The sequence below is a fragment of the Ursus maritimus genome, unplaced genomic scaffold, assembly GCF_017311325.1.
Source record: "Ursus maritimus isolate PB19 unplaced genomic scaffold, ASM1731132v1 scaffold_14, whole genome shotgun sequence".
NCBI classification, from domain to species: domain Eukaryota; kingdom Metazoa; phylum Chordata; class Mammalia; order Carnivora; family Ursidae; genus Ursus; species Ursus maritimus.
Genome location: NW_024423786.1, coordinates 69743020 through 69768659, shown reverse-complemented (window position 1 = coordinate 69768659; position 25640 = coordinate 69743020). Strand labels below are relative to the sequence as shown.

General features: G+C 41.3%; 1 protein-coding gene across 1 annotated transcript in view; it reads right to left on the bottom strand.

Moving 5' to 3' along the window:
• The window catches only part of COPS3 (COP9 signalosome subunit 3), a 23786-nt gene extending 14869 nt beyond the window's left edge, over nt 1–8917 (bottom strand). The window contains exons 1-5 of the mRNA XM_008685958.2: nt 8760–8917; nt 4838–4967; nt 2677–2789; nt 2538–2587; nt 910–1002 (exon numbers count right to left, since the gene is read on the bottom strand). Of these exons, the coding sequence (XP_008684180.1) occupies nt 910–1002; nt 2538–2587; nt 2677–2789; nt 4838–4967; nt 8760–8814 (441 nt within the window). The 5' untranslated portion in view covers nt 8815–8917. The remainder of the gene's footprint in view (nt 1–909; nt 1003–2537; nt 2588–2676; nt 2790–4837; nt 4968–8759) is intronic.
• Nucleotides 8918–25640: the final 16723 nt, after the last annotated feature.

Genomic DNA, 25640 nt, shown 5'->3' with positions numbered 1-25640 from the left:
CTCAACTCAAACTCCAGAAGGCAAGCACATGGCAACGTTCTGTAACCGCACGATGCCGGCACGGGGGCAGCTCCAGGTACAAACTCAGAGCTGTGCATTGAAGACCAGTGCACGTTACTGTATGTATGTTATACGTCAATCACCAAAGGTTTTTAAAAGATAAAAAGTAAAGAAAAAAGAACGCACCGTGATGTGAGACTAGAACGTGACTGGGATAATCCTGGTACCATGTTATTAAAGATGCAATCTACTCCCCATGGGGCTGGCTGAAGCCCCCCCCCACCCCAGTGTTATGGAATACTCTGTAGCTATTAAGCACTGATGTGGAGTCCTCTCCAAGACACACTGAGTAGAAAAAACCAAGGTACACAAGAGTTCATACAGATCATTACTATTTGTGTAAAAAAGAGAGAGAAAATGCATGCATTTGCTTATATGTGCACGAAATATCTTTTGTGCAAAAAACTAACATGGATCTCCTCCGGAGAGTAGAGATGGGTGGCTAATGAGCAGGGTGGTAGGAAGATTTCATTACACACGTTCCCTTTTGCCTTCGGGGTTTGGAACCGCGTAAAATAAAATAAATGAGTAACACTTCAAGGTGTAAGAAGTTGCCTGTATTTATTCTCAGTCTCCATAATTCCTTACAAAGAAAATGACTTGGGACATTTTTAACATCACACGCATTCATTACTCAGTTCCCTCAGATCACAAACCCACTGGCTGGGCCCCGTTGTACAGTTTGCGTCCAGTAGTGGCCAGCTGAAAAGTCCTTCTCTGATAATGCATCCACATATTTCGACTTCTAGAACCTACCACGGTCTCCCCCAGATTGCTATCCTTTATTGAGCAAACCCACGACCCACCTTCCACGCTGACCCGGTGTGACCCGCGCCGCTCGCGGCTTACCTGGCAGAGATCGGCGTGTACTGAGGTCAGCTGGTTTGTATTCATCTGCATCTTGTCTATGGCTTGCTTAAGGATGCCGATTCCTCGCAGGGGCTGTCAGAAATGACATCTCTTTCAGATAAGTTCTCAAAGATGGCAGCACATTGGATCTTATGTTGTCACTTACAAATAAAAAATAACACTAATTGATAGGTTCCTTTAAATAACAATAGGAGGTTTCCATACTCTTTCAGGAAATTTCTGTTCCTATTCAATCAGAAAGCATTTTCTTAAGCCGTTTCTCATGCTATTTTAGAGTAATTCAGCACCATTTTTTAAATCATAAAGCTTTTTCTTTTTTTTTTTTTACTGAAGATCAATAAGCAAAAGCAGTATTACCAAAAAAACAAAAACAAAAAAGCAGTATTACTTTCTCAACAGTTCATTATATTTACATTGAAACAAACAAAAACTTTCCAAATGATTTACAGTAAAGAGCCTATGCTCAGTCAACATAGCTGTGAGAAAGATGTTGGCATCTGTCCACAGGGCAGTCTAGGGATCAGCCATAAATTCTCCCCAACACCACCATCTCTTACCTGATAATAAATTCCTATTGAAACTGATACCATAACTCATAAACAGACCGTTTCCTGCCTTGATTATAAATAACAAGACCAAGGTTCAAGTGAGCTAGTCAGTTTCTGGATAGGAGATGTGACTCTAAAATCGCTAAATAACTTCTTTGGGTTTTTCAATAAAGATTTTTTTTTTTAACCATTTTTTTCAAACCACAGTTTGTTTAATATTCCGACAAAATACCAAATGGTTCTTTCTGTCTTGTCTCCTTCCAAGCACTCTCTTAAAGTTCAATTTCAAATAATAATTAAAAAAAAAAAAAAACCCAAATCATAACTTGTGCCAGCATCACAAAAGTTAAGAAAGACCAAAGAACTCTTTCAGATTAAAGGAGATGAAGAGACATGAAAACCCAATGCAATTCAGGATCTGAGATCTTCTTTTGTTGTAAAGGACATTAGGGAAACCAGCGGCAAAATCTGTGAAGAAGGTCAGTAGATTTGTTTAAAGGACTCTGATATTGATCATTGTACTGTGGTATGTAAGAGAATGTCCTAATTTTTAGGAAACACTCACTGAAGTATTTACGGTAAGTGGCAACGTATCTGCAATTTTCTTCCCAATGGCTCAGACAAAAAAAAAGAGAGAGAAAGAGAAAAGGTAAGTGTGGTAAAAATATGTTAACATTTGGAGAACGTGGGTGAAAGGTACATATGGGGATTCTTCGTATTGTTCTTGCCACTTTTAGTAAAGCTAAAATGTTATAACCAAAAGTTAAAACTTCTAGCAAACAAAGAAAAGACCCAGTAAATGATAACATAACGGGCGCTAGAATGGTAGTTCCAGAAACATCCACCAGCAGTAGCAGACTGCCCTGAGGCACTACTTCTCCCTGCGTCTCAGAGGCCTCACCCTGTGCAGGAGTGAGCTGTCCCTACAGCCAATGCTTGCCCACCACATACATCCATCAGGATGCTCAGTACTAACCTGGAACCTTAACCAATCAGTTCATTGTGTCAGTTAAATATTTCTTAAAATGTAACCATAAATACTTGAATAACATTGCTTACCTGTTTCCTTTCCACAAGTGCGTTTGTCAGTTGATGGCAAAGCCCAGCAACTAGAGACAGCAATGACAGAATGTTGACAACATCAATGACTACACAGGCAAAATGCATTCGGTGGGAAATAAAGTATTATTTAGCTTACAAGTGTCTGTTGCGTATCGGATGTGCTCCCCGTTACAAGTGCTGATGAAAAGCTGAACCTGTGAGAATAATGTTTCGAAGTCAGGAACACTAGGCATGGAAAACTTCACAAATCTGGAATAAAGAGAAAAGAATCAATTCATCCTGATATTTCATGGGGGAAAACAAAGAAGCAACTGAGGCCAGAAGGTCAGCCTATCTCCAGTGCTCTATCAACGTAAATGAGTCAGGATATTTTTAAAAACTAAGAAACAGACTGACCTGATTCTTGGCACAATCAAGACACAGAACATAGACACAAATAAAGGCTGAGAAAAATAGGCTTAAAAAAGAACTTTGAAAAAAGAAAACACCCTTAAATGAGGCCAAATATCATGTTGTCTAATATTCCTGAAGGAACTGAATATCAACTTCTAACCAAAAGTTTTCAAAACCGTTTTCCTTCAGAGCTCCAATGTGCTTAGGGCTATTTACTCATCTGAAAAGCGGTGGTTTTTCCTCCTCTGAGGACAGCCCACTGAAGGCGGACAAGGACTGAGAGCTCCAGACTGGCTGGAGGCTATGGCTGCAGGTCACGGGGTGCTGCGGTCCATCTGGGAGAAAGAGCCCGCTGATGGGCAGGCCGGGGGGGTGGGAGGGAGGACACGGATGATCCACCCTGAGTCACTTGGCAGATGGGGCAGATGAGAGGGGGCCAGAGATAGGCTTGGGGAGGCAATCAGATACACTACCTACCACTCGGGCACTGCTTATGAGTAAACTACAAGCTCTTCTTTTTCACACATAAATGAACTGCTCAAATGAACTTCAAGGAAAACGAAATGGATATGACGGCCTGAACACAAATGCTTCTAAATCTTTGCATTTGTTCTTCTGTCTATATATATATATTATTCGATCTAATAGTGTCACCTCACATCTGTAATTGAACATCTCTGCAAAATGTATCTCAAACGATCTCATTTGGCTTTCACAATAGGTCAGTAGAGCCCTGTGATTTCCATTTTATGAAGCTCAGGGCCCGACGCCTTGTAACTGGAAGAACATAATTCGAATCCAGGGTGCTCAGAAACAAGTTCAGGGTTCGCTCCAGGTTTTCTTTTTCAGATATACCTTCGAGCTTCGAAATGCTTTCGTGTACTTGACCTCACCTGATACACATCTACAGGTAAGTTTGTGTGTGCATAAAACACTCACGCTATCCAGTTTTTGTAACCAGCAAACACACACAGTAGAAATCTTTACCTGCCAGCACCATCCCAGAAGAACCTTCTGCAATGGTAGAAATGTTCTTTATCTGTGCTGTCCAACGTAGCAGCTATATGTGGCTACTGAGTACTGACAAGTGGCTAGCGCACCCGAGGAACTAAAGCGGTCACGTTCATGAATTTACATTTCAGTAGCCACATGCGGCTAACGGCTACCATATTGTAGCCCACAGCTCCAGACTCTTTCATTGTGACAAAGTTTCTTCTCTAAACTCTATTCCTGGCACATCTTTGTCTCAGGAATCTCTGGGCCAGTGAAGCCAGACCCTCGCTTGAAGTCCATTTCCTCTGGGTTTATTTACATTGTTTCAACTTTCACGACAAGCATAACATCCCAATTTGTAATACTAAAACATCAAGAGAAAAAGAATTCTGTCAAGCGCACAGAGTTACAAGGAACCCCGACGGAAATAAGATCTAATTAATTTGGTCTTGAACAGCTTGAACTTGTTTGAAGGGAACTGGAACCAACGTTGCTTTGGATCATTGGTAATTTCACTCAACACATCCCACCGTGCCCTGTGCCATCTCTCTTCCCTATTTGCTTTCCGAGGTAGAAAATGTGGACAATCTGATGGGTTACATGAAGAAAAGTATTCAGATACATGCGAACCATAGTGCCCACAACTGAGATGGCCATTTGATTTTTAAAAATAAATTTCAAAATGTATAGAAACATAAACAACAGCTAAAAATGATAAAACTGAAACTACAACATGCCACGATTAGCTGGGATGAGGAAAATGTAACTTCTGTGACTTAAATTTATAATTGTGCTAAAGAGCTCAATGTTGTTTACATGGTTTACTTTTCCAACCAAAGAAAAGTACAGCCAGAAAGTGCAGAGCGTTCAGGCTTAGCAAGCACAAAACCATAAGAGAAGATGCCCCTTACAAAACAGCAAGGACGCCTAAGGAGTGCTCTTGTACATCCAGAGCCCCGAGCACAGTGTCCAGATGGGATAAGTTCTTTGCAAGGAGTTCCCCACTCTTGTTGATCAGTTCGCAAAGCTGAGTCATTTGCCCTGGAAAACAGGAATAACACTATCATTCAGTTACGGCACTAACCAAACTAAAGAAACTCTAACCACAGACTTCATACCTCCGTAAGAAATGACCAAGATGACTTCTTGTATCTCCTTCATTTCAGATAAGGACTCAGAAGGGCCAGAGAAGTGAAATGGCCTTGACTATGACCTCAAAACTAGACCACCCATTTCCCTCTGGCCCCTTAAAGTTTGTACATTTCTTCTGTTCTTCCATCCTGCACGCCAGAAATGCACACATTACCATCACCACACTCTCACCTTCCTCTCTGTATCCAAAATGTCACCAAATACGATTTTATTTTATTTTTTTTTTAAGATTTTGTTTATTTATTTGACAGAGAAAGAGACAGGAAGCAAGTGAGCACAAGCAGGGGGAGCGGCAGAGGGAGAGTGAGAAGCAGGCTCCCCGTTGAGCAGGGAGCCCAATGCAGGGCTTGATCCCAGGACCCTGAGATCATGACCTGAGCTGAAGGCGGACACTTAACCGGCTGAGCCACCCAGGTGCCCCCGATTTTACTTTTAATTTTACTTTCTAAGTCTCTCAGCTCCATTCCTTCCTCTCTCCCCTGCCTTAATTTGGACCTTTATCATTTCTTGCCTGGACTACATCATAAATCTTTGGAACAGTCCCCCTAGTTCACTCTTCTCTCCTCCAACCCATCCTCCATAATCCTACCTGTGGGATCTTTCCAAAATGTAAAATTCAATCAAATTATTCCAATGGTTTTAAGAAGTCTAATGCCTCAGTCAGGTAACAGGACCCTGAGCCACCTGCTGCTGCCCTCCCCTCTCCAACACACACACCTACTCTGGTCACACCAAGCTCAGAAAATTCAAGCAACATGCCATGTTCTCTCACCTTTATGCCTCTATACATCCTGTTCTCCATGCTTGCTGTTCCCTCCTTCACGCTGTTCCCCTGGGTCTCCCTCTACCAACTCATACACTTCATTCAGCAATCAGCCTGGGCCTTCTTCAGACCCTCATCTCACCTCCCTTCCCCTGGCTAACTTGAAAATGTGTTCTCTCTGTGCCCTCTCTGCATCACCTGGGGTGGTGGTGGTTAGGTAATTCAACATAAACTCTGGTGGACAGGCCGTGTCATTTCTCCAGTTTCAGAATACAGTGCTTACTTACCAGCCAATCAAATCAACAGCCTGTTAATTAATCTCCGAATTGATCCACTGATTTTTTTCACATCCCACAATGTTATGTTTTAACAACTAAGGTACAGAATCTAATTAGGCCCAAGTTGGTACTCCGCAGTACTGATGTTGATGGTTGATGGGTTATACTGATAACAGACACCATGGCCACACTCTGCTGCTAGCTGTCTTTTGAGGGGGGGGGGGTGTATGGGGTTTATGTAAGTCCATGGGCAACAACCTCTTGTTGTCTCCTCCTTTGTAGTTCTATTTTGCATTTTGAACTTCAAGTTATACATATCAGCTATTTTTATTTAGTAGCGGAGGGATTTTTTTTTCCTTATCGAAAAAACAAATAGTATAATACTTAAAATCCAAGTGACTGTAGCTAGGAACGTTGGTAATTTTGTTTCTGGGGCTTCTATACGACACCTTTAAATTTTTACCAAAAACAAAGAAATATACTATTATCACATAGATGGTAAAATAAGAATAAAAAAAATCTGTGATCTGATTAAGCATCATCTTTCAAGATAACACAAGTTGAATGGAGAGATACCATCATTTTATTACAAATGTCACTGGTGGGGCGCCTGGGTGGCACAGCGGTTAAGCATCTGCCTTCGGCTCAGGGCGTGATCCCGGCGTTCTGGGATCGAGCCCCACATCAGGCTCCTCCGCTATGGGCCTGCTTCTTCCTCTCCCACTCCCCCTGCTTGTGTTCCCTCTCTCGCTGGCTGTCTCTATCTCTGTCAAATAAATAAATAAAATCTTTAAAAAACAAACAAACAAACAAATGTCACTGGTAAATGTGACATAAACAGCTTCCTCTAGTTAAATAATTTGCCTCCCTTTTTTTACTCACTACTCTAAATACATTTACAATGATAGGAAACACACAAAAATAAGCATTTCAGTCCATTATTTTTCCCCAATTAAATAACCAATGCAGAGTTGAGACTTAAAATAAAAGATGAATCACTATGAAATCATAAGATAGTTAACTATTGTGGGCCAAGGGGAGAGTCAACAGTAAGTTCAGTGCCACTGGGTGCATCTGACATGAGCCCAGAGATGTGGCCAATGAAATTTCCTTTAATCAAAGAAAGCTGGAAATTATGAAATTCCCTTCACTTAAGGTCCATATCAGAAAATTCCAAGTAAGAGCAGAAAAAACAGAAACCTCATAAACATTTACTATGCAGGGCGCATGAGGCACAGAAGCCACAGGCAGTGAAAGTATCACGTTTATCTCTGCCTGGCAGACTGTTCCTAAAGCAGTGACTTGCACAGCAAGCATACAAAGCTTTCAGATAAATCTCACTTGATGCTCAATAGTCCCTGTTCCATTTTGTAAGGGAGAAAACTGGCCCAGAGAAATTAAGTGGCCCACACGTGAAGTGACTGGCAAGATTCCAGCCCAAATCTAAATACCCATACTACATCCCAGGAAGTAGAAAACAAATAGTTTGCGGCATAAATGAATGAATGAATGGTTTCTTCATTCATAGAGACTGCAAGTCTGTGCCTTCCCTGTGAACCTCGTTTCTATCCATAATAAGGGAAAGGAGAAGTATTTCACTGAGCATAGCTTCATACCCGATCCGTTAACTTACAATAACAGTGAAGTAAATAGCGCTCCTCCACTTTTACAAATGGAAATAGAGACTCGAGAGATTAAAGGTGACTTGTCCAAGGTCACGCAGCTCCTACAGCTTTACAACTAATAGCTGCTAGCAATAATTTGTAACTGCATCTATTGCACCTCATACAATAGGTACTGTTTCAAGCGCTTTTACATGCTTCCTCTCATTCAATCCCAACACCTCTCTGAAGTAGGGACTAATTTTTATTTTAGAGATGAAGAAACAGGGTGGTTAAAGGGACCTTCACTGCTCGCAGCTGATTACTTTAATTCTGAGTCCAGCATTCTATATTCAGGTGATGAGATGAATGAACCAAGGAGCATGAATATTTAAGTAATAATGGTCACCATTCCGCCCCGGGAAATGGAGCCCTACAAGCGAGAGCTCCCTCGGCACTCCGCCGGACTAAAATAGGCGCGGAGGCTTCCCGAGGGCGCGCCGGCCGGCAGCTGAGCAGCCGGCCAAGGCAAGCCTCCGAGCCAAGGCACCCAGAAAGGATTCGTCTCGCGCCCGCTGCCCGCGGCCTAGTCCAGAGGCTGCCAAGCGCCACCGTGACAGGCGAGGCTGTGCACCAATCACCGCAGGCAAGGGAGGCCGAAGGGACCAACCGGCGCTCGGGAAGGCGTCCAGCGGAAGCCACCGCCCCCAAAACTGTCAAGCGAAGCGCCCGGGTGGAAGGGGCCCGGGCCGGGGGAGGAGGGTCCAGCCGGCCCCAGGGATGGGAGGTGGCCAGGTCGCCGAGCGCACGGGCCGGCAGACGAGTGCCACTGAGACCGAGAGCGCGACGGGGCTGCTCGACCTCCGCCGCGCCCGAACCCTCCGTGGTCTGAGCGCCGCAACCCCGAGCCCGGCCCCGGAGACGAGGCTCGGGACTAACAGGGAGGTCCCAGCCGTCCGCGCTGGCGGCTGGGGTTGCAAGCCCGTTCCCGCGGCCCGGAGGGCCCTCCCAGGCCCAGCCCGGCGGCCCAGGGCCTCACCTTGAGCCGAGAGCTGTCGGACACTGTTCACGAATTGCTCCAGGGCAGACGCCATGTTTCCCCCCGGCGGCCCGAGCAGCAGAGGTAGCTCACGCGGGAAAAGGCGGCTGCTCTGGGAGGAGGGGCCGCGGCGATCCTCCACAGGGCCTCAACAGCGGCCCGACGTCACTTCCGCCGGCTCAAGCACCGCGAGATTTCACCTACCTGGGAACCAGTTACTGTTCCCATGGAAACAGTTCCGCTACTCACCGTAGCCGGAAGTTCACTTTCTTTTGCTTTTCTCTTTATACGGTGCATTTGTGAAAGTCCTCCTGTTATTTAATGGGGCTGTGGGCAAAGGAAGAAACTAAACTTGTTTTCCCGAATTTTGCTTGGAATGGCCGTCCCGTCCTCCACCTGGCCAAATCCTTCAAGCATGGCTTAACTGCCACCTCTTCCGTGAGGCTTTACCTGTCTTGAAGACTGGAGCCGGGCAGGTAGCCTGGATTCAAATCCCTTTCCTACTACTTATTAGCTGTGTGACTTTGGACAAGTTACTTGGCTGACCTCTGCCTGTTTTCTCCATCTGTAGGATTCTTACAATGACCTCGGCCACGTAAAACGCTTGGAACAGTGCATAGCACATAGTGAAACTGCATTTTCATTCAAGGTGCATGTTGAATGAATTGATTTCCCCATATGAAATTGATCTGCTGTTCTTCCAATAGACTCCCAAAGCACTTTGCTCTTCTTTTAGAGACACTTCCACTCTGTTGCAGAAAATTGTCTCCAAAGTCCATACCATATCCATTGCTCTTAACTGGCGTAGAGTTCCTTAAATTCAAGCATCTGTCTTCCTCATCTCTGTATCCTCTAAGGGCCTACCATAGGATTTGGTGCATAGTAGGGATTGAGCAGATAAGCATACATTTTAAATTTCATCCTGTGCTAGGCACTACAGGTACACCGGTGAGTAAATCCTTCTTCCCTGAAGATAATGAACAAACAAAGACCCTGAAAAAGGGGGTAGTGCTCTGAAGGAATGGAACAAAGTTCTGTAGGATCATGCAGCAGAAGAAACTGACCTAGCCTGGAAACAATAGGAAAGGCTTTCTTCAAGAAATGATGCAAGCTGAGCTCTGAAGAAAGACTAGGAGTTAGTAAGGTAAGGGAGATGGAATTTTCCTGAGAGAACAGCATGTGATCAGACCTTGTGGTGGGAGGGAGTTTGCTATCTGACATTGAGGAACTGAAAGGAGCTCATGATGGTTGAAGGAGAGGGCTATGAGATGGGGCTACAGGGTAGACAGTGACCACAGCAAGTCAGCTGTCTTAAAGGTACTGAACTTTTCCTTGAGAAGATTGGGAAACTAGTAAGAGTTTTATATAAGTGAGTAGCCTCACTGGATTTGCATTTAGAAAAGGTTGTCTGGCTTCACATGGATGACTTTAGAGAGCCATTTAGAAAGATATTGTAGGAGTTGACATGAAATATAATAATAATAATAATAGTAATTGTATATTGGAAGGTAGGATTGAAATAAATTGGTGAATTTGGGACATATTTAGATGAATGACTTTAACACTTGTGCTTTAAGATGGAAATGCCTCTGAATGTTCTATGGCAGCATTTGGTCCTGAATCTTCAATCTTTTGCAACACACAAGACAGCTATTTTGACATAGAACACACTTCTGTGGATATACATGGATTTTAGTGAAAGCCAAAAAATGTTGCGGAGGAGTAAAGCAGTACAGTAATTCAAAATAGCCACAGATACTAATCCTGCTTTAAAATGTGTTGCCTATTTAGATTGTGGCAGCTGTTCCCCCAAGTAGCTCTGCAACCAGTAGCATCAGCACTATCTGGGAACTTCTTAGAAATGCAAATTCTTGAACCCCCATTCTAGACTTATTGCATCAGGAACTCTGAGGTGGTGCTCTGTAATCTGAGATAAATAAGCGGGTAATTCTGATGCACACTAAATTGGCACAGAGGAGCCACGAGACAAATTACCCTCATTTCAAAACGGCTGAGACTCATTCTACCCTTTTCTCTTTCTCTCCAAAATGAAGTGACTGAAAGAGATGTGCTTATAAGGATAACCTGGAATATATTCTAATTTGTGTCTTTTTTTTTTAAGCTGGTCATTTGTAAAATCTGGCAATTACTGGAGACATACCTTACAACAAACAGAGGCCCAGCAGTTGGTGGAGATGTTACATTTAATCATTTGTTTCTTCTTTCCTTGAACACACATCTACTTTGTGGCTAATATGTGTCAAGTCCTGGGCTAGATGCTGGGGATGTGTCTGTGAACAAGACAGAAAGCTCCTGCCTACCCAAAGTTCTGGTTTGAGGAATAAGACAATAAGCAAGCAAATGAACAAAATAATTTCAGATAGTTAATAAATGCTATGAAGAAAGTCACATGGTGATTGGGTACAGGAAGTTCAGGAAATATTTCTGAGGTCTGAAGGATGAGAGGAGCCAGTTAAAAGAGATCCAGGAGAATAGAATTCAAGAGAAAGAGAAGCAAACATGGTATAAAAAATCTTAAGATCCAAACAAGCTTGGTGTGTTTCTGGGAAAGAGGGAAAAAAAATGCCACTGAGGCTAAATATGGTGAATGAAGACGATCCTAGTGTGCCTCAGTTGAGTACTGCTTGTCTATAACAAGAGTAATAATCTCTTAGATTTGTCAAGCTTTTTCCATTTGCAAAGCATTTTCAGATCCAGTAGATATTTGCAAATTCATCACTGAAATACTTTTTTAAATAAAGATTTTATTTTTTTTTTTTACAATAATCTCTACACCCAGCATGGGTCTTAAACCCACGACCCCAAGATCAAGAGTCACATACTCCACCAACTGAACCAGTCACATGTCCCTCACTGAAATAGCTTTACCAAGTGAAGTGACTTAAAAGAAGGGAATATTAAAAAAAAGAAAGAAAGGAATAATAGATAATACTGAGAAAAAAACAGTGTCAGGCACTTGTGTAAGCACTATCCATACAATCCACTTCTACTTGGAGACCCATGTGGTTCTGGGGAAACCGACGTGGAGATCTGAGCAAGTGACCCAGGGAAACCATCATCACATGCCATCACCATTCCCTTTAAGGCACCTCGGGCATATGACTTAGGCTGATCCAGTCAGCGGAAAGCTCAGGACTTCTGTGACAACTCTTCCCTGCTGGAATGAGCAGGGAAGCTTATAGCTTCTGGCAACCACTATCAAGAGCTGAGGGGAGCAAGGTTTAGGATGAAGCTAATATCTCAAAATATGGAGAAGAGAGGCAAAGAAATCAGTCATCTGCATCTTTGAGTAACTTGATACAGCCTTACCTGCAGAAATCCTGCCTCTACACATTTTGCCAAAAACTATGAGCCAAAAAATTCCTTTGGTTGTTTAAACATTTATTGTTTAAGTTCCCATGGTGTTTTCTCTTATGTGTAGCTGCAAGTATCCTGATACAGCACTTTAATGGTCCCCACAAAAATCCTTCAAGGCAGATTTTATTGTGGGAGGTATAGGGGCTGTTCACAAATATTGCATTTATTTTCCTTCTACCCTCCTTTGAAGTTAGGTGTGACTATGTGACTTCGTTGGCCAATGAAACACAAGTAGAAGTGGCATGTGTCACTCTTGGGGTGGGAGTTTTAAGGGTCAGTGTGCAATTCCTCTGTCAGAGTGATCATGGAAGAGGGGGTTGAGATGGAGCCTCCATCAGCATGGGTCCCTGACTAGAGTAGGTCAAGCACTCCTTCTCAGACCACTTTGGACATGTAGCTATGTAACAAATGACCTCAAATTGAGGTCATTAGAGGACTGACATGTAGTGTTTCAGAAACATTTATTGTCTCACAATTTCTGTGGATCAGGAATTTTGTCACAGCTTAGCTGGGTACCTCTACCTCAAGTCTCTCACAAGACTGCAGTCAAGGTGTTATCCAGGGCTGCGGTCTCATCTGAAGGCTTGATGGGGAAACAGTTGGCTTCCAAGCTCATTCACGTGGTTATTGGAAAGATCCAGCTACTCACAGGCTTCAGGACCTCAGCTGCTTGCTGATTGTTGGTTGGAGATCTCCCTCAGTTCCTTGCCATTTGGGCCTCTCCATAAGGCCACTCATACCATAGCAAGTGGATTGAGAAAGAGAGAAGAAGAAGAAGAAGAAGAAGAAGAAGAAGAAGAAGAAGAAGAAGAGGAGGAGGAGGAGGACTGGCCAGACTGGCTGAAACGCTGCGGGGAGGGGAAGGAGGAGGAGGAGGGGGAGGGGGAGGGGGAAGAATCAATACTGAAGCCCTAGTTTTTTGTAACCTAGGTCCAGCCCATACCCATGAACGGGGATTTTTCAAAAGTATGGCTCCCAGGAGGCAGGGCTTGCTGGGAGCCATTTTAGAGGCTGCCTACCTAAAACAATGAGTGAGAAATAAAGTTTCATTAGGCCACTGAGATTTGGGGGTTGATTACTGCTGCCGCTTAACCTACCCTATCGTCAGTTAATACAACTTTTATTCTCCATTGTTTAGAAGAGGAAACTGATGCTTAGAGAGATGTAGGGGCTTGGCCAAAGATACACAGCTAGTTATTGGCAGAACTAGGATTTAAATCTATCCCCATCTCACTCCAGAGCCTAACTGCCATTCATTGTGTACACTGGGCAAGTAGGAAATACGGGGATAGGAAAAGGCCTTCAATTTCCATTACTGGGACAGTAGCAACCCTCCATAGCAGCTGGAATATATTGAGCATGTGGGGTGAGAGGGTGAAAAGAAAGAACCCAGAGAAAAACATGCCCTAATACCTTGTAATCTGCTTTCCACCAGTTCTTCATTTCCTATGATATAGTGATCTAAGTTACTGGCTCCAACACACCTTATAATCCCAATTCACCGTCCTTCCTCCATCACTTTGCAGGCCCATGTTTCTACCCACTGCTGCCTTGCAGAATTGGGTTGTTTGGTTGTTTCTTTGGAAGATGGACAGAATTGAAGATGATTTGTCTGAGACCATTTCGTCAACCCATTCCTATTACTGATTGGTCAATGAAGTCCAGAGAGGAGCTGTAACTTGCCCAAGGTCACAGAGCACACTAGTGGCAGAGATGACCTCCATTGCCAGAATCCCAGTCCAGTCTCCTTTTCATGACGGTACATGCCAACATCATAGAGATCCTACAAAGCAGGATGGCCTTTATATGTTAACAGTACAAGCTCATCCAACCAAGCTGTGCACTGTATAGAGCTAGAAGTTCAATCAAGAGCTTTCCTAGCTATCTTCTGGAAGATCTACTCTCCTTTCCTTCCACTTTTATTTTTAAAGTTCCAAAAGGTAATTGATACCTCTAATTCCTTGCACCCATACTCTATTTTCATTCTAGGCTGCATCCCAGTCTTTTTTTTCTCTTTAATTTCAGTTAGTTAACATGCAGTGTCATATTAGTTTCAGGTGTACAATATAGTAATTCAACAGTTCCATCCATCACCCTGTGCTCATCATGAGAGGTGAACTCCTTAATCCCCATCATCTATTTAACCTTCCCCCACCCTCCCCTCTGGTAGCTATTAGATTGTTCTCTATTATTAAATCTGTTTCTTGCTTTGCCTCTTTCTCTTTCTCTCTCTCTATCACTCACTTCCCCCCCTTTGCTTGTCTGTTTTGTTTCTTAAATTCCACACATAAGTGAAATCATGTGGTATCTGTCTTTCTCTGCTGACTTATTTTGCTTAGTATTATACTCTCTAGCTCTACCCAGGTCATTGCAAATGGCAAGATTTCGCTCTTTTTATGGTTGAATAGTATTCACCGTTTATCTTCTTTATCCATTCATCAATCAATGGACACTCGGGCTGCTTCCATATCTTGGCTATCATAAATAATGCTGCTATAAATATTGGGGTGCCTGTATCCCTTTGAATTAGTGTTCTTGTATTCTTTGGTAATTGCTGGATTGTAAGTTAGTTCTATTTTGAACTTTTCAAGGAACCACCATACTGTTTTCCACAGTGGTTGCACCAGTTTGCATTTCATCCAACAGGACACGAGGGTTCCTTTTCTCTGCATCCTCACTAACACCTGTTGTTTCTTGTGTTGTTGATTGCAGCCATTCTGACATGTGTGATGATATCTCATTGGAATTTTGATTTGCATGTCCCTGATGATATTGAGCATCTTTTCATGCGTCTGTTGGCCATCTGGATGTCTTCTTGGGAGAAATGTCTGTTAGTGTCCTCTGCCCATTTTTAAATTAGATTATTTGTTTGGGTGTTGAGTTGTATCAGTTGTTTTTTTTTTTCAAGATTTATTTATTTGAGAGCGAGAGAGAACATGGGGAGGGGCAGAGAGAGAGGGAGAGGGAGAGAGTGATAGAGCAGACTACTTCCTGAGCTCAGAGCCCGTCTCGGGCCCGATCCCACCACCCAAGATCATGACCTGAGCAGAAACCAAGAGCCAGATGCCGAACTGACTGCACCATTTGAATTTCTCCTTGAAGCTTTATATATAATAAAAGGCTGTTTTCTTTTATTTTTACAGTCATTTAAACAAATATATAATTCATTTAATGAAATTCACCATTTTAGTGTATTTAGTGTATTCAGTGGGCTTTTCTATATTCACTGTGTTATGCAACCATTACCACTATTTAATTCCAGAGTGTTTCTATCACCCCCCAAAAGAAACCCCATATGTATTAGTCCTAATTCTACCCTCCCTACAATCCCTGACAACCAGTAATCTACATTCTATCTCTATAGGTTTGCCTATTTTCTGGACATTTCATGTAAATGGAATCCTATACTGAGTGACTTTTTGAGATTGGCTTATTTCACCCAGCATAATGTCTTCAAGGTTCATCCATGTTGTAGCAGGTGTCAGAATGTCCTTCTTTTAAAGGCTGAATAATACTCCATTGTATGGATATACCACCTTTTGTTTATTCATTCATTTGTTAATGGACCCTTGGATTGCCTCCACCTTTGGGCTATTATTAGTAATGCTGCTATAAACATGGGTGTACAAATATTTATTCAAGTCTTTGCCTTCAATTCTTTTGGATATATGCCCAGAAGTGGAATTGCTGGATTATATAGTAATTCCATTTTTAATTTTTTTAGGTATTCCCATACCATTTCCCACTAGCAGTGCACAGAATTTTGATTTCTTCATATCCTCACCAACATCTGTTATTTTCTATTTTAAAAATAAATTTTATGATAACCATCCTAATGGATGTCACATGGTATCTCATTGTGGTTTTGATTTGCATTTATCTAACAATTACTGATATTGAGCATCTTTTCATATTCTTATTGGCTATCAATACATATTCTTTGGAGAAATGTCAATTCAAGTCATTTTCCCATTTTTAAATGTCACTTGCATTGTTTCTGACACAAAGTCTGCTATCATACTTATCTTTGTTCCTCTGTAGATAATGTGTCTTTATTTTTCTGGAGGCTTTTAAGATTTTCTCTTTATTTCTTATTTTGGGCAATTTGGTTATGATGTGTCTTTGTTTCCCCAACCATAGGAACTCCAATCATGCATAACATAGAGGCAATAATAGAATTTACAGCATAGGGTTGGGGTCCTTGTGGTTGGGAAGCAAAAAAATTTTGAAGAAATAGGGCTGAAAACCTTCTAAATTTGATGAGAACTATAATTCTACAGATTCAAGAAGCTCAAAAAACCCCAAACTATGAAGCAAACTATGCTGGGGCATATTCCCCTGAGACTGGAAGGTATTAAGGAAATCATACACACTGAAAAAGTGATCCCATAAAGCTGTGTATGAATTCATGATCTCACCTCTAAGTAATGCATGTGTGAATGGACCCTAAACTGTACACCAAAGTCTTTGGAAACTGAACTATGGGGTAGACCACTTCCCAGTCTGAGACTGACAACTAGGTGGTGCATACAGGACACAGATCTGAATAGCTCTGCAACAGTTTTGAAAACTGAACTAATGAAGTTGTAGTGCACAGAAGGTTGGTAGAAAATGGTAAATTAGAGCTAACATGGTCAATGGCTTCCTAAAATAAAGCCAAACAAAAAAAAAAATCAACATGTTCCACAGGATTTAAATAAGATCCAGGGTCTCATAACACAATATTCAAAGTGCTCAGGATACAATCCAAAATTGCTTGACATATTAAGAACCATGAAAATGTCAAATTCTTTTTTAAAAGAGATTTTATTTATTTATTTATTTGAAAGAGAGAGAGAACATGAGTGGGAGGAGGGGTAGAGCAAGAGGAAGAAGCAGGCTCCCCACTGAGCAGGGAGCCTGAGGCAGGACTCGACCCCAGGACCTAGAGATCATGACCTGGGCTAAAGGCAGAAGCTTAACCGACTGAGCCACCCAGACACCCTGAAAATGTCAAATTCTAATGAGAGAAGAGACAGTCATCATGTCAACTCAGAGATGACACAGACATTGGGATTATCAGACAGACTTTAAGTTCATTATAACCATGCTCCAAGAAAAAGGATGAGTACACTTGAAATGAAAAGAAAGATAGGCAGTTTTGGCAGAGAAATAGAAGATTTGAAAAAGAACCAAAAAGAAATTGTAGAACCGAAGGACACAACTGAAAGGGAAAAAAATGCTGGATGGGATGAATAATAGAATGGAGATGAGAGGGGAAAGGGCTGGTGAACATGAAGATAGTTTAAGCTGAACAACAGAGAGAAAATAAACAAACAAACAAAAAACAAAAAACAGAGCCACAAGGACCTATAGAACGATACCCAGAAGGTCTAACATTTATGTCATTAGAACTCCAGAAAGAGAGTAGGAAGAGCACAATGTGGAAAAATATTTGAAGAAATAAAGTTCTAAAACTTTCCAAATTTGACAACAGATTTAAATTTACAGATTGAAGAAACTCATCAAAATCCATACAGGATGAACTCAAATAGATCCATCCCCAAACACATCACAATTAAACAACTGAAAATAAAAGACAAAAATAAGTATTCTAAGCAGCCGAAGAGTAACAAAGCACTACATATAAGGAAAGAATGATTAGAATGATTTCAGATTTCTCATTAGAAAACATGGAGGTCAGAAGACAGTAGGACAACATTTTTCAAGTGCTGAAAGAACCTCCAATACCTAATTCTACATCCCACAAAAATACCCTTCAAGAATGAAGGCAGAATAAAGACATTCTCAGAAGAAAGAAAATGAAGAACTTATCACATGTAGACCTGATTTAAAAGAAATCCAAAGAGAGTTCTTCAGATTGAAGGGAAGGAATACGAGAGGGAAACCTGGAACTTTAGGAATGAAGGAAGAGTAACAGAAATGGTGACTATCTAGGTAAAGCCAATTTTGGAGCTTTTTTTTTTTTCTTCTTAAATTCTTAAATTTTTTTCTTCTTAAATTCTTTAAAATATATATAATGCTTGAAAGTCAGATTTATGATATGGTCTGTGATAGCCAAAGCAATCTTGAAAAAGGAAAACAAAACTGGAGGCATCACAATTCCAGACTTCAAGTTATTTACAAAGCAGTAGAATTAAAACGGTATGGTATTGGCATAAAAATAAACACATATATCAATGGGATAGAATGGAAAACCCAGAAATAAATGCACAACTATATGGTCAATTAATCTTTGACAAAGGGGAAATGAATATACAATGGGAAAAAGTCTCTTCAAAAAAATTGTGTTGGGAAAACTGGACAGCTACATGCAAAAGAATGAAACTGGACCACTTTCTTCCACCATACACAAAAATAAATTCAAAATGGATTAAAGACCTGACTGTGAGACCTGAAACCATAAAAATCCCAGAAAAGAGCACAGGCAGTAATTTCTCTTACATCAGCCGTAGCAACGTTTTTCTAGATATGTCTCCTGAGGCAAGAGAAATAAAAGCAAAAATAAACTATTGGTATACTACCTCAAAATAAAAAGCTCTGCACAACAAAGGAAACAATCAACCAGACTAAAAGACAACTTACTGAATGGGAGAAGACATTTTCAAATGACATATCTGATAAAGGGCTAGTATCCAAAGTATATAAAGAACTGGTACAACTCAACACCCAAAAAACAAATACTCCAATTTAGAAATGGACAGAAGTCATGAATAGACATTTCTCCAAAGAAGACAACTAAATGGCCAACAGACACATGAAAAGATGCTCAACATCGACTCAGTATCAGGGAAATGCAAATCAAAACTCCAATGAGATATCACTGCACATCTGTCAGAATGGCTAAAATCAACAACACAAGAAATAACAAGTGTTGGCAAGGATGTAGAGGAAAAGAAAACCTCTTGCACAGTTGGTTGGAATGCAAACTGGTGCAGCCACTGTGGAAAACATTATAGGTGCTCCTCAAAAAAATAAAAATTAAACTAACCTATGATCCAGTAATCTCACTATTGGGTATTTACCCCTAAATGCAGAAACCCTAATTCAAAGGGTTACGTGCACACCTATGCTTATTGAAGCATTATTTACAATAGCCAAACTATGGAAGCAGCCCAGGTATCCACTGATAGATGAATGGATAAAGAAGTTGTGGTATATTTATACAATGGCATATTAGCCATAAAAAGAATGAAATATTGCGATTTGCAACAACATGAACAGAGCTAGAGAGTATAATGTTAAGCTGCATAAGTCAGTAAGAGAAAGACAAATACCATATAATCTCAATCATATGTAGAATTTAAGAAACAAATGAGCAGAGGAAAAAGGGAGAAAGAGAAACCAAGAAATAGACTCTTAACTGAGGGTAGGTAGGTGGAGGGTGGGGGAAATAGGTGATGGGGACTAAATAGTGTGCTTATCATGATGAAAAAAATGTATAATAAGGTCTGATGGGGTTTCCAGTGTTTGTAGATGTAAAATGTGACAACTACAACAGAAAAGGGGGGGGGGGTAAATGGACCTAGTAGTGGTAAGGTTTGTATATTCTACTTGAAGTGGTAAAATATTTATTCCTAATAGTATATGAAAAGTTAAATAGGTATTGTAATCCTTAAGTATATATTGTAGTCACTAAAAAGTTAGTAAAAAAAAAAACTCAATAGAAACATGAAAAATACTAAAAAATGTCAAATAATCCTAAAGAAGGCAGGAAATAAAAAACAGAGGATTGAAAACAGAGGAAACAAACAGAAAACAAATAATGAAATGGTAGGCCTAAATCCAATCACATGCACAATTACATTAAATATAAATGGTTTAAACACACCAATTACAGAATTGAGATTGTCAGAATGGATCAAAAAGTTGATCCAAGTATATTTTATCTACAAAAAACTCACCTAAAAGTTAATGCAAAGATAAAAAGTAAAAGGATGGGAAAAAATATGCCTTGAAACACTAGTCAAAAGGAAGTTGGAGGTGGCTGTATTAATATCAAACACACTAAAATTATGTACAGAGAGGTATTCACAGCTTTCTCTTATTATCCTTACAGTATTTGTAGATTCTGTGGTGATATATCCTACAAGGAAAATTAACAGAGATAAAGATAATGCTGAAAGAGTCAATTCATCAAGAGGACATAACAATCTCAAATGCAAATAAACTTAATCTCAAAATATATGAACCAAAATTGATTAAAAAAACTGAAATGGGGGGCACCTGGGTGGCGCAGTCGTTAAGCATCTGCCTTCGACTCAGGGCGTGATCCCGGCGTTCTGGAATCAAGCCCCACGTCAGGCTCCTCCGCTAGCAGCCTGCTTCTTCCTCTCCCACTCCCCCTGCCTGTGTTCCCTCTCTCGCTGGCTGTCTCTCTCTCTGTCAAATAAATAAATAAAATCTTTAAAAAAAAAACTGAAATGGCAAATCCAAAATTAAAGTTGGAGATTTTAACATTGGTCTGTAAGTAATTGATAGAACAAGGAGACAGAAAATAAGCAAGGAAATAGAAAAACTGGACAACACCATCAACCAATTGTATCTAATTGATATTTACTATAAGGCTTCATCCGATAACAGCACCATACACATACTTTTCAAATGCACATGTAACATTCCCCAAGCTATACCATAGAGTGGGTCATAATACAGGCCTTAACAAATTTAAAAGAATTGGAATCATACAAAGCATGTTCTCTAATTAATGGAATTAAAGAAGAAATGAAGACCGAAAAGGTAACTGGAAACTTTCTAAATACCTGGGCATAGAAGAACACTAAAATATAATAGATCGAAATTTGTGAGATGCCGCTAAAGCTGTGCTTAGAGGAAAGAGTATAGCATTACACATGATATTATAAAAGAAGTTCTTAAATCAACAATTTAACCTTTGCAAGAAAACTACAGACTAATATCCTTCACGAACATAGGCACATAAAACCGCAAGAGAGTATTAGCAAATTGAATTCAGCAATAGATAAAAAAGTCACACCATGACTAAACAGGATTTATCTCAGGAACGCATGAGTTGTTCATTGTTTGAAAATCAATGTAATCCATCATAGTAACAGCATGAAGAAGAGAAACTATATGATCATATAAACCGATGCATGCAAAGAAAGCATTTGTCAATATTCAACACGCATTCGTGATTTTTAAAAAACTCAGAAGACTAGGCATAGAAAGAAACTGCTTAACTGGATTAAAAAAATGTCTATGGGGGCGCCTGGGTGGCGCAGTTGTTAAGCGTCTGCCTTCGGCTCAGGGCGTGATCCCGGCGTTGTGGGATCGAGCCCCACATCAGGCTCCTCCGCTATGAGCCTGCTTCTTCCTTTCCCACTCCCCCTGCTTGTGTTCCCTCTCTCGCTGGCTGTCTCTCTCTCTGTCGAATAAATAAATTAAAAAATCTTTAAAAAAAATGTCTATGAAGAGCTCACAGCTAACATGATTCTTAATGGAGAAAAAATGAATTCTTTCCCCCAAGATGAAGAAAAAGACAAATAATTTTTAAAATCCTAAAAAAAAAAAAGCTAAAACAAAACAGCTAATCAACACTCAAATATCCTAGTATTTAAAATCTTTGAGCCTTTTATCTTTTTTTAAGATTTTTAAAATTTATTTGACACAGAGAGAGACAGCGACACAGGGAACACAAGCAGGGGGAGTGGGAGAGGGTGAAGCAGGCTTCCTGCTGAGCAGGGAGCCCAGTGGACGNCTCGATCCCAGGACTCTGGGATCATGACCTGAGCTGAAGGCAGATGCTTAACGACTGAGCCACCCAGGGGCCCTGAGCCTTTAATTTTTATGTAAGAACCAACTGGACTATAAATGTCATGGTGTCTTCTTTTTATTTCATATCTAAGGAAACCATGGAACATACATACTCAGGGCATAGTATATTTTTTTCTCAGTTTTTGACATATAACTCATATGCCATAATCTTTCACCCTTTTACAATTTAGTTGTATAATTCAGCTATTTTTGTATATTACAAGGTTGTGCAACCAACACCACTACACTTCGTTCACACTAAAAAGAAATTGCATTCCCATTAGCAGTCAGTCCCCATTCCCTCCTACCTCCTCCTATCCCCCGGCAACCATTAATTTACTTTCTATCTCTATGGATGTGCCTAATCTGGACATTGCATATAAATGGAATTATGCAATATGTGACCTTTTACGTCTGCCTTCTTTTACTTAGTACGTCTTCATGGTTCGTCCATGTTGCAGCATGTGTCACAATTTCCTTTCTCTTCAAGGCTGAATCCTAGTCCATTGCATGGATATACCACATTTTGTTTATCTGTTCATCAGTTGGTAGGCGTTTGGCTTGTCAGCACCTTTAGGTTATTGCGAATAATGGTCTTATGAATATTCGTGTGTAAGTTTTGGTGTGGATATAGTTTTTCAATGTTCTTAGATTTATACCAAGGAGTTGAAGTTCTGGGTCATATGGTAACTAAGTTTAACTTTTTGAGGAATTGTCAAACTATTTCCACAGCTGTTGTACAATTAAAATAAAGATTTTATTTATTTATTTGAGAGACAGAGCACGAGCAGGGAGGAGGGGTAGAGGGAGAGGGAGAAGCAGTCTCCCTGCTGAGCAGGGAGCCCAATGTGGGCCTCGAACCCACGACCCTGGGATCATGACCTGAGCTGAAGGCAGAAGCATAACCGACTGAGCCACCCAGATGCGCTGTTGTACCATTTTATAAGCCTACCAGGAATGTGTTGAGATATCTTGTTGTTGTATGTTCTTGCTGCATTCAGAATTTTCAGTCTTTTCGATTTTAGCTCTTCTCGTAGGTGTGTGGTGGCATCTCACTGTGGTTTGGATTTTGGCATTTCCTTAACGAGCAATGATGTGAAATGTCTTTTTTTGTGCTTCATGGCCTTTTGTGCTTCTTGGCCGTACCTTCTTTGAAAAAATGTCTATTCATGCATGTTGCTCATTTTATGATTGAATTATTTGTCTTTTTACTGTGAAGTTGTCAGAGTTCTTCATGTATTCTGAGTCAAAGTCCTATTCCAGATATATGACTTGCAAATATTTTCTCTCATTCTGTGGGTTATCTTTTTACTTTCTTGGTAGACCTCTTTGAAGCACAAAAGTCATAAATTTTGATGAAGTCCTCTATTTTTTCTTGGGCAGAGCATATGTGAAATACACCCTGACGTACCTCCCCTTATCTGTCAACTGGCTTTCCCCTCTTTACCCCTTTGGTTATATAAACTTAAGCCATAGGGTTTATTGCAGCCCAGAAAGTGAAGGGCAGACAGCAGAAGTTAGAACAGAAAGGTCATTTGACTCAAAGTCAGCTTTTTCATTAAGATTTCTAAATTCTAAAAATTCTCTCTCTATATCAAATGAAAAGCATGGTGTTCTATGCCTTGGAGAGAACTCAATACAAAGGGAGTTTCTAGATACCTAGGGAGATATGGGAAATTCTTCTGGAACCAGGAGTTTGAGAGGAAAATTAGATAGGGAAGCAGTCAGATGTTGGCCCTGGCTTCTCACCCTGAGTCAGAAGTCTCAAGGGGCAGGTCTGTTAGAAGCCACAGCATTCCCAGAGCTCCCCTGGCATCAACAGGGAAGAGGTTAAGCTCTCTCTGAGACAGATCATGTTAACTTAGTGCCCGGTCAGTGCAGCCCCTCACTGGCAGGCCTGCAATATCTGAGGGATGTGTCTAGAATTAAGTGGACCTGAAGTCGTGTCCTACACAGGCTATGCATACCCAGTGCTGCAGGCAGAGTGGTCAGAACATGGAGGCTGCAGTGTGGGGACTTTGTGAAGAGGCAAAAGGCCAGGACCCCAGTCTTCAACAGTTGGGGCAAGCAGGCCACCACAAAAGGCTAAGGGAGTCACATGCACCCCAGTGTAGACCAGCTTAGGGGTCGGGACAAGTACAAGCAGTTATACCCTGGAGAGCAGAACAGTGAGCAGATCCAAGCTTCTGCCCCCCCCACCACCACCATGGAGATGTTAAGCTTTCTTCTTGCGGGCACCATGGTGGCAGGGAGGGATCCCCAGTAAACACTATCCTGGACAGTGGAAGAAGAACAGGCTCAAGTGTAGGGGTGCCAGTCAGGAGATCCTTATCTATTTTATTCAAAGACAACGTTTTCGGCAGGTGAGGTCCTCAACCAATAGGGCAAAATAATCCTTTTTATCATAAAAATCAACTTTTGTACATTCTGGGCTATTTTTAATTCAACAAGAACTTTTTGTGTCAAGCATAGGAAGGAACCTGGCAAAGTATGTGTGAATCGCTGCTTTGGCCTGTGAGTGAATGAGAGAACATACGGAAAGCCTTTGGCACAGTGCCTGGCACACAGCAAGCCCTCAATAAATGTGAGTTCTTTTTTTTTTTTCTTTGAAAGATGTATTTGTTGGGGCGCCTGGGTGGCACAGCAGTTAGGTGTCTGCCTTCGGCTCAGGGCGTGATCCCGGCGTGATGGGATCAAGCCCCACATCAGGCTCCTCCGCTATGAGCCTGCTTCTTCCTCTCCCACTCCCCCTGCTTGTGTTCCCTCTCTGGCTGGCTGTCTCTATCCTGTCGAATAAATAAATAAAATCTTTAAAAAAAAAACCAAACTTCCCCTATTAAAAAAAAAGATGTATTTGTTTATTTTCGAGAGAAGGGGGAGGGGCTGAGGGAGAGTGAGAGAGAGAATCTCAAGCAGACTCCCCACTGAGCATGGAGCCCCATGTTGGGTTCGATCTTATGACTCTGAGATCATGACCTGAGCTGAAATTAAGAGTCAGGCACTTAATTGACTGAGCCATCCAGCTGCCCTTGGCAATTCTGTTTCACCCTACCCAGTTAGCAGAAAATCTAGGTTAATGCAGAGATTGGAAGATCATATGATGGGAAGAATTGGTTTGAAGTCATTCGGGCTTGATTCACAGGCCAGCTGTGTTAGTTACTAGCTGCGCGACCTGGGAAAAGTTACTTCACCTCTCTGAGGCTATGTCTACCCTGTGAAATGGTGATGTTGTGAAGATACAGCAAGATAAAGTGCTTGCAGGCTGTATGTAGGTCATTGTGTTTGATAGAAAACATAGGGTCGTTGTGAAGATACAGCAAGATAAAGTGCTTGCAGGCTGTATGTAGGTCATTGTGTTTGATAGAAAACAACTACCAGGTAACACAGTATCAACAACTCTCAAGGTAATACAACCGATATACACTGAGTGTCTGCCATGTGCAGGACTCAGTTCTGATGCTCCAAGCGTAGAAAGTCACGTGACTCCACAAGAGCCCCCGGAGGCAGGTGCTACTATGATTCCTGTTTTGCAAATGAGGAAATCTAATCTAAGTGATATGTAAAGACCTGTCAAAATGCCATAACTGATAAGTGCCAGAGTCAGGATTAAAGCCCAGGTGGTTGAACTCCAGAGCCTGCAGCCCCACTCACCGCACTGCTGTGCAAAATCAGGCACCAGGCTCCAATCGAAGCCACTGATTCAGGGAGACCATTTCACAGAGCCTGGGG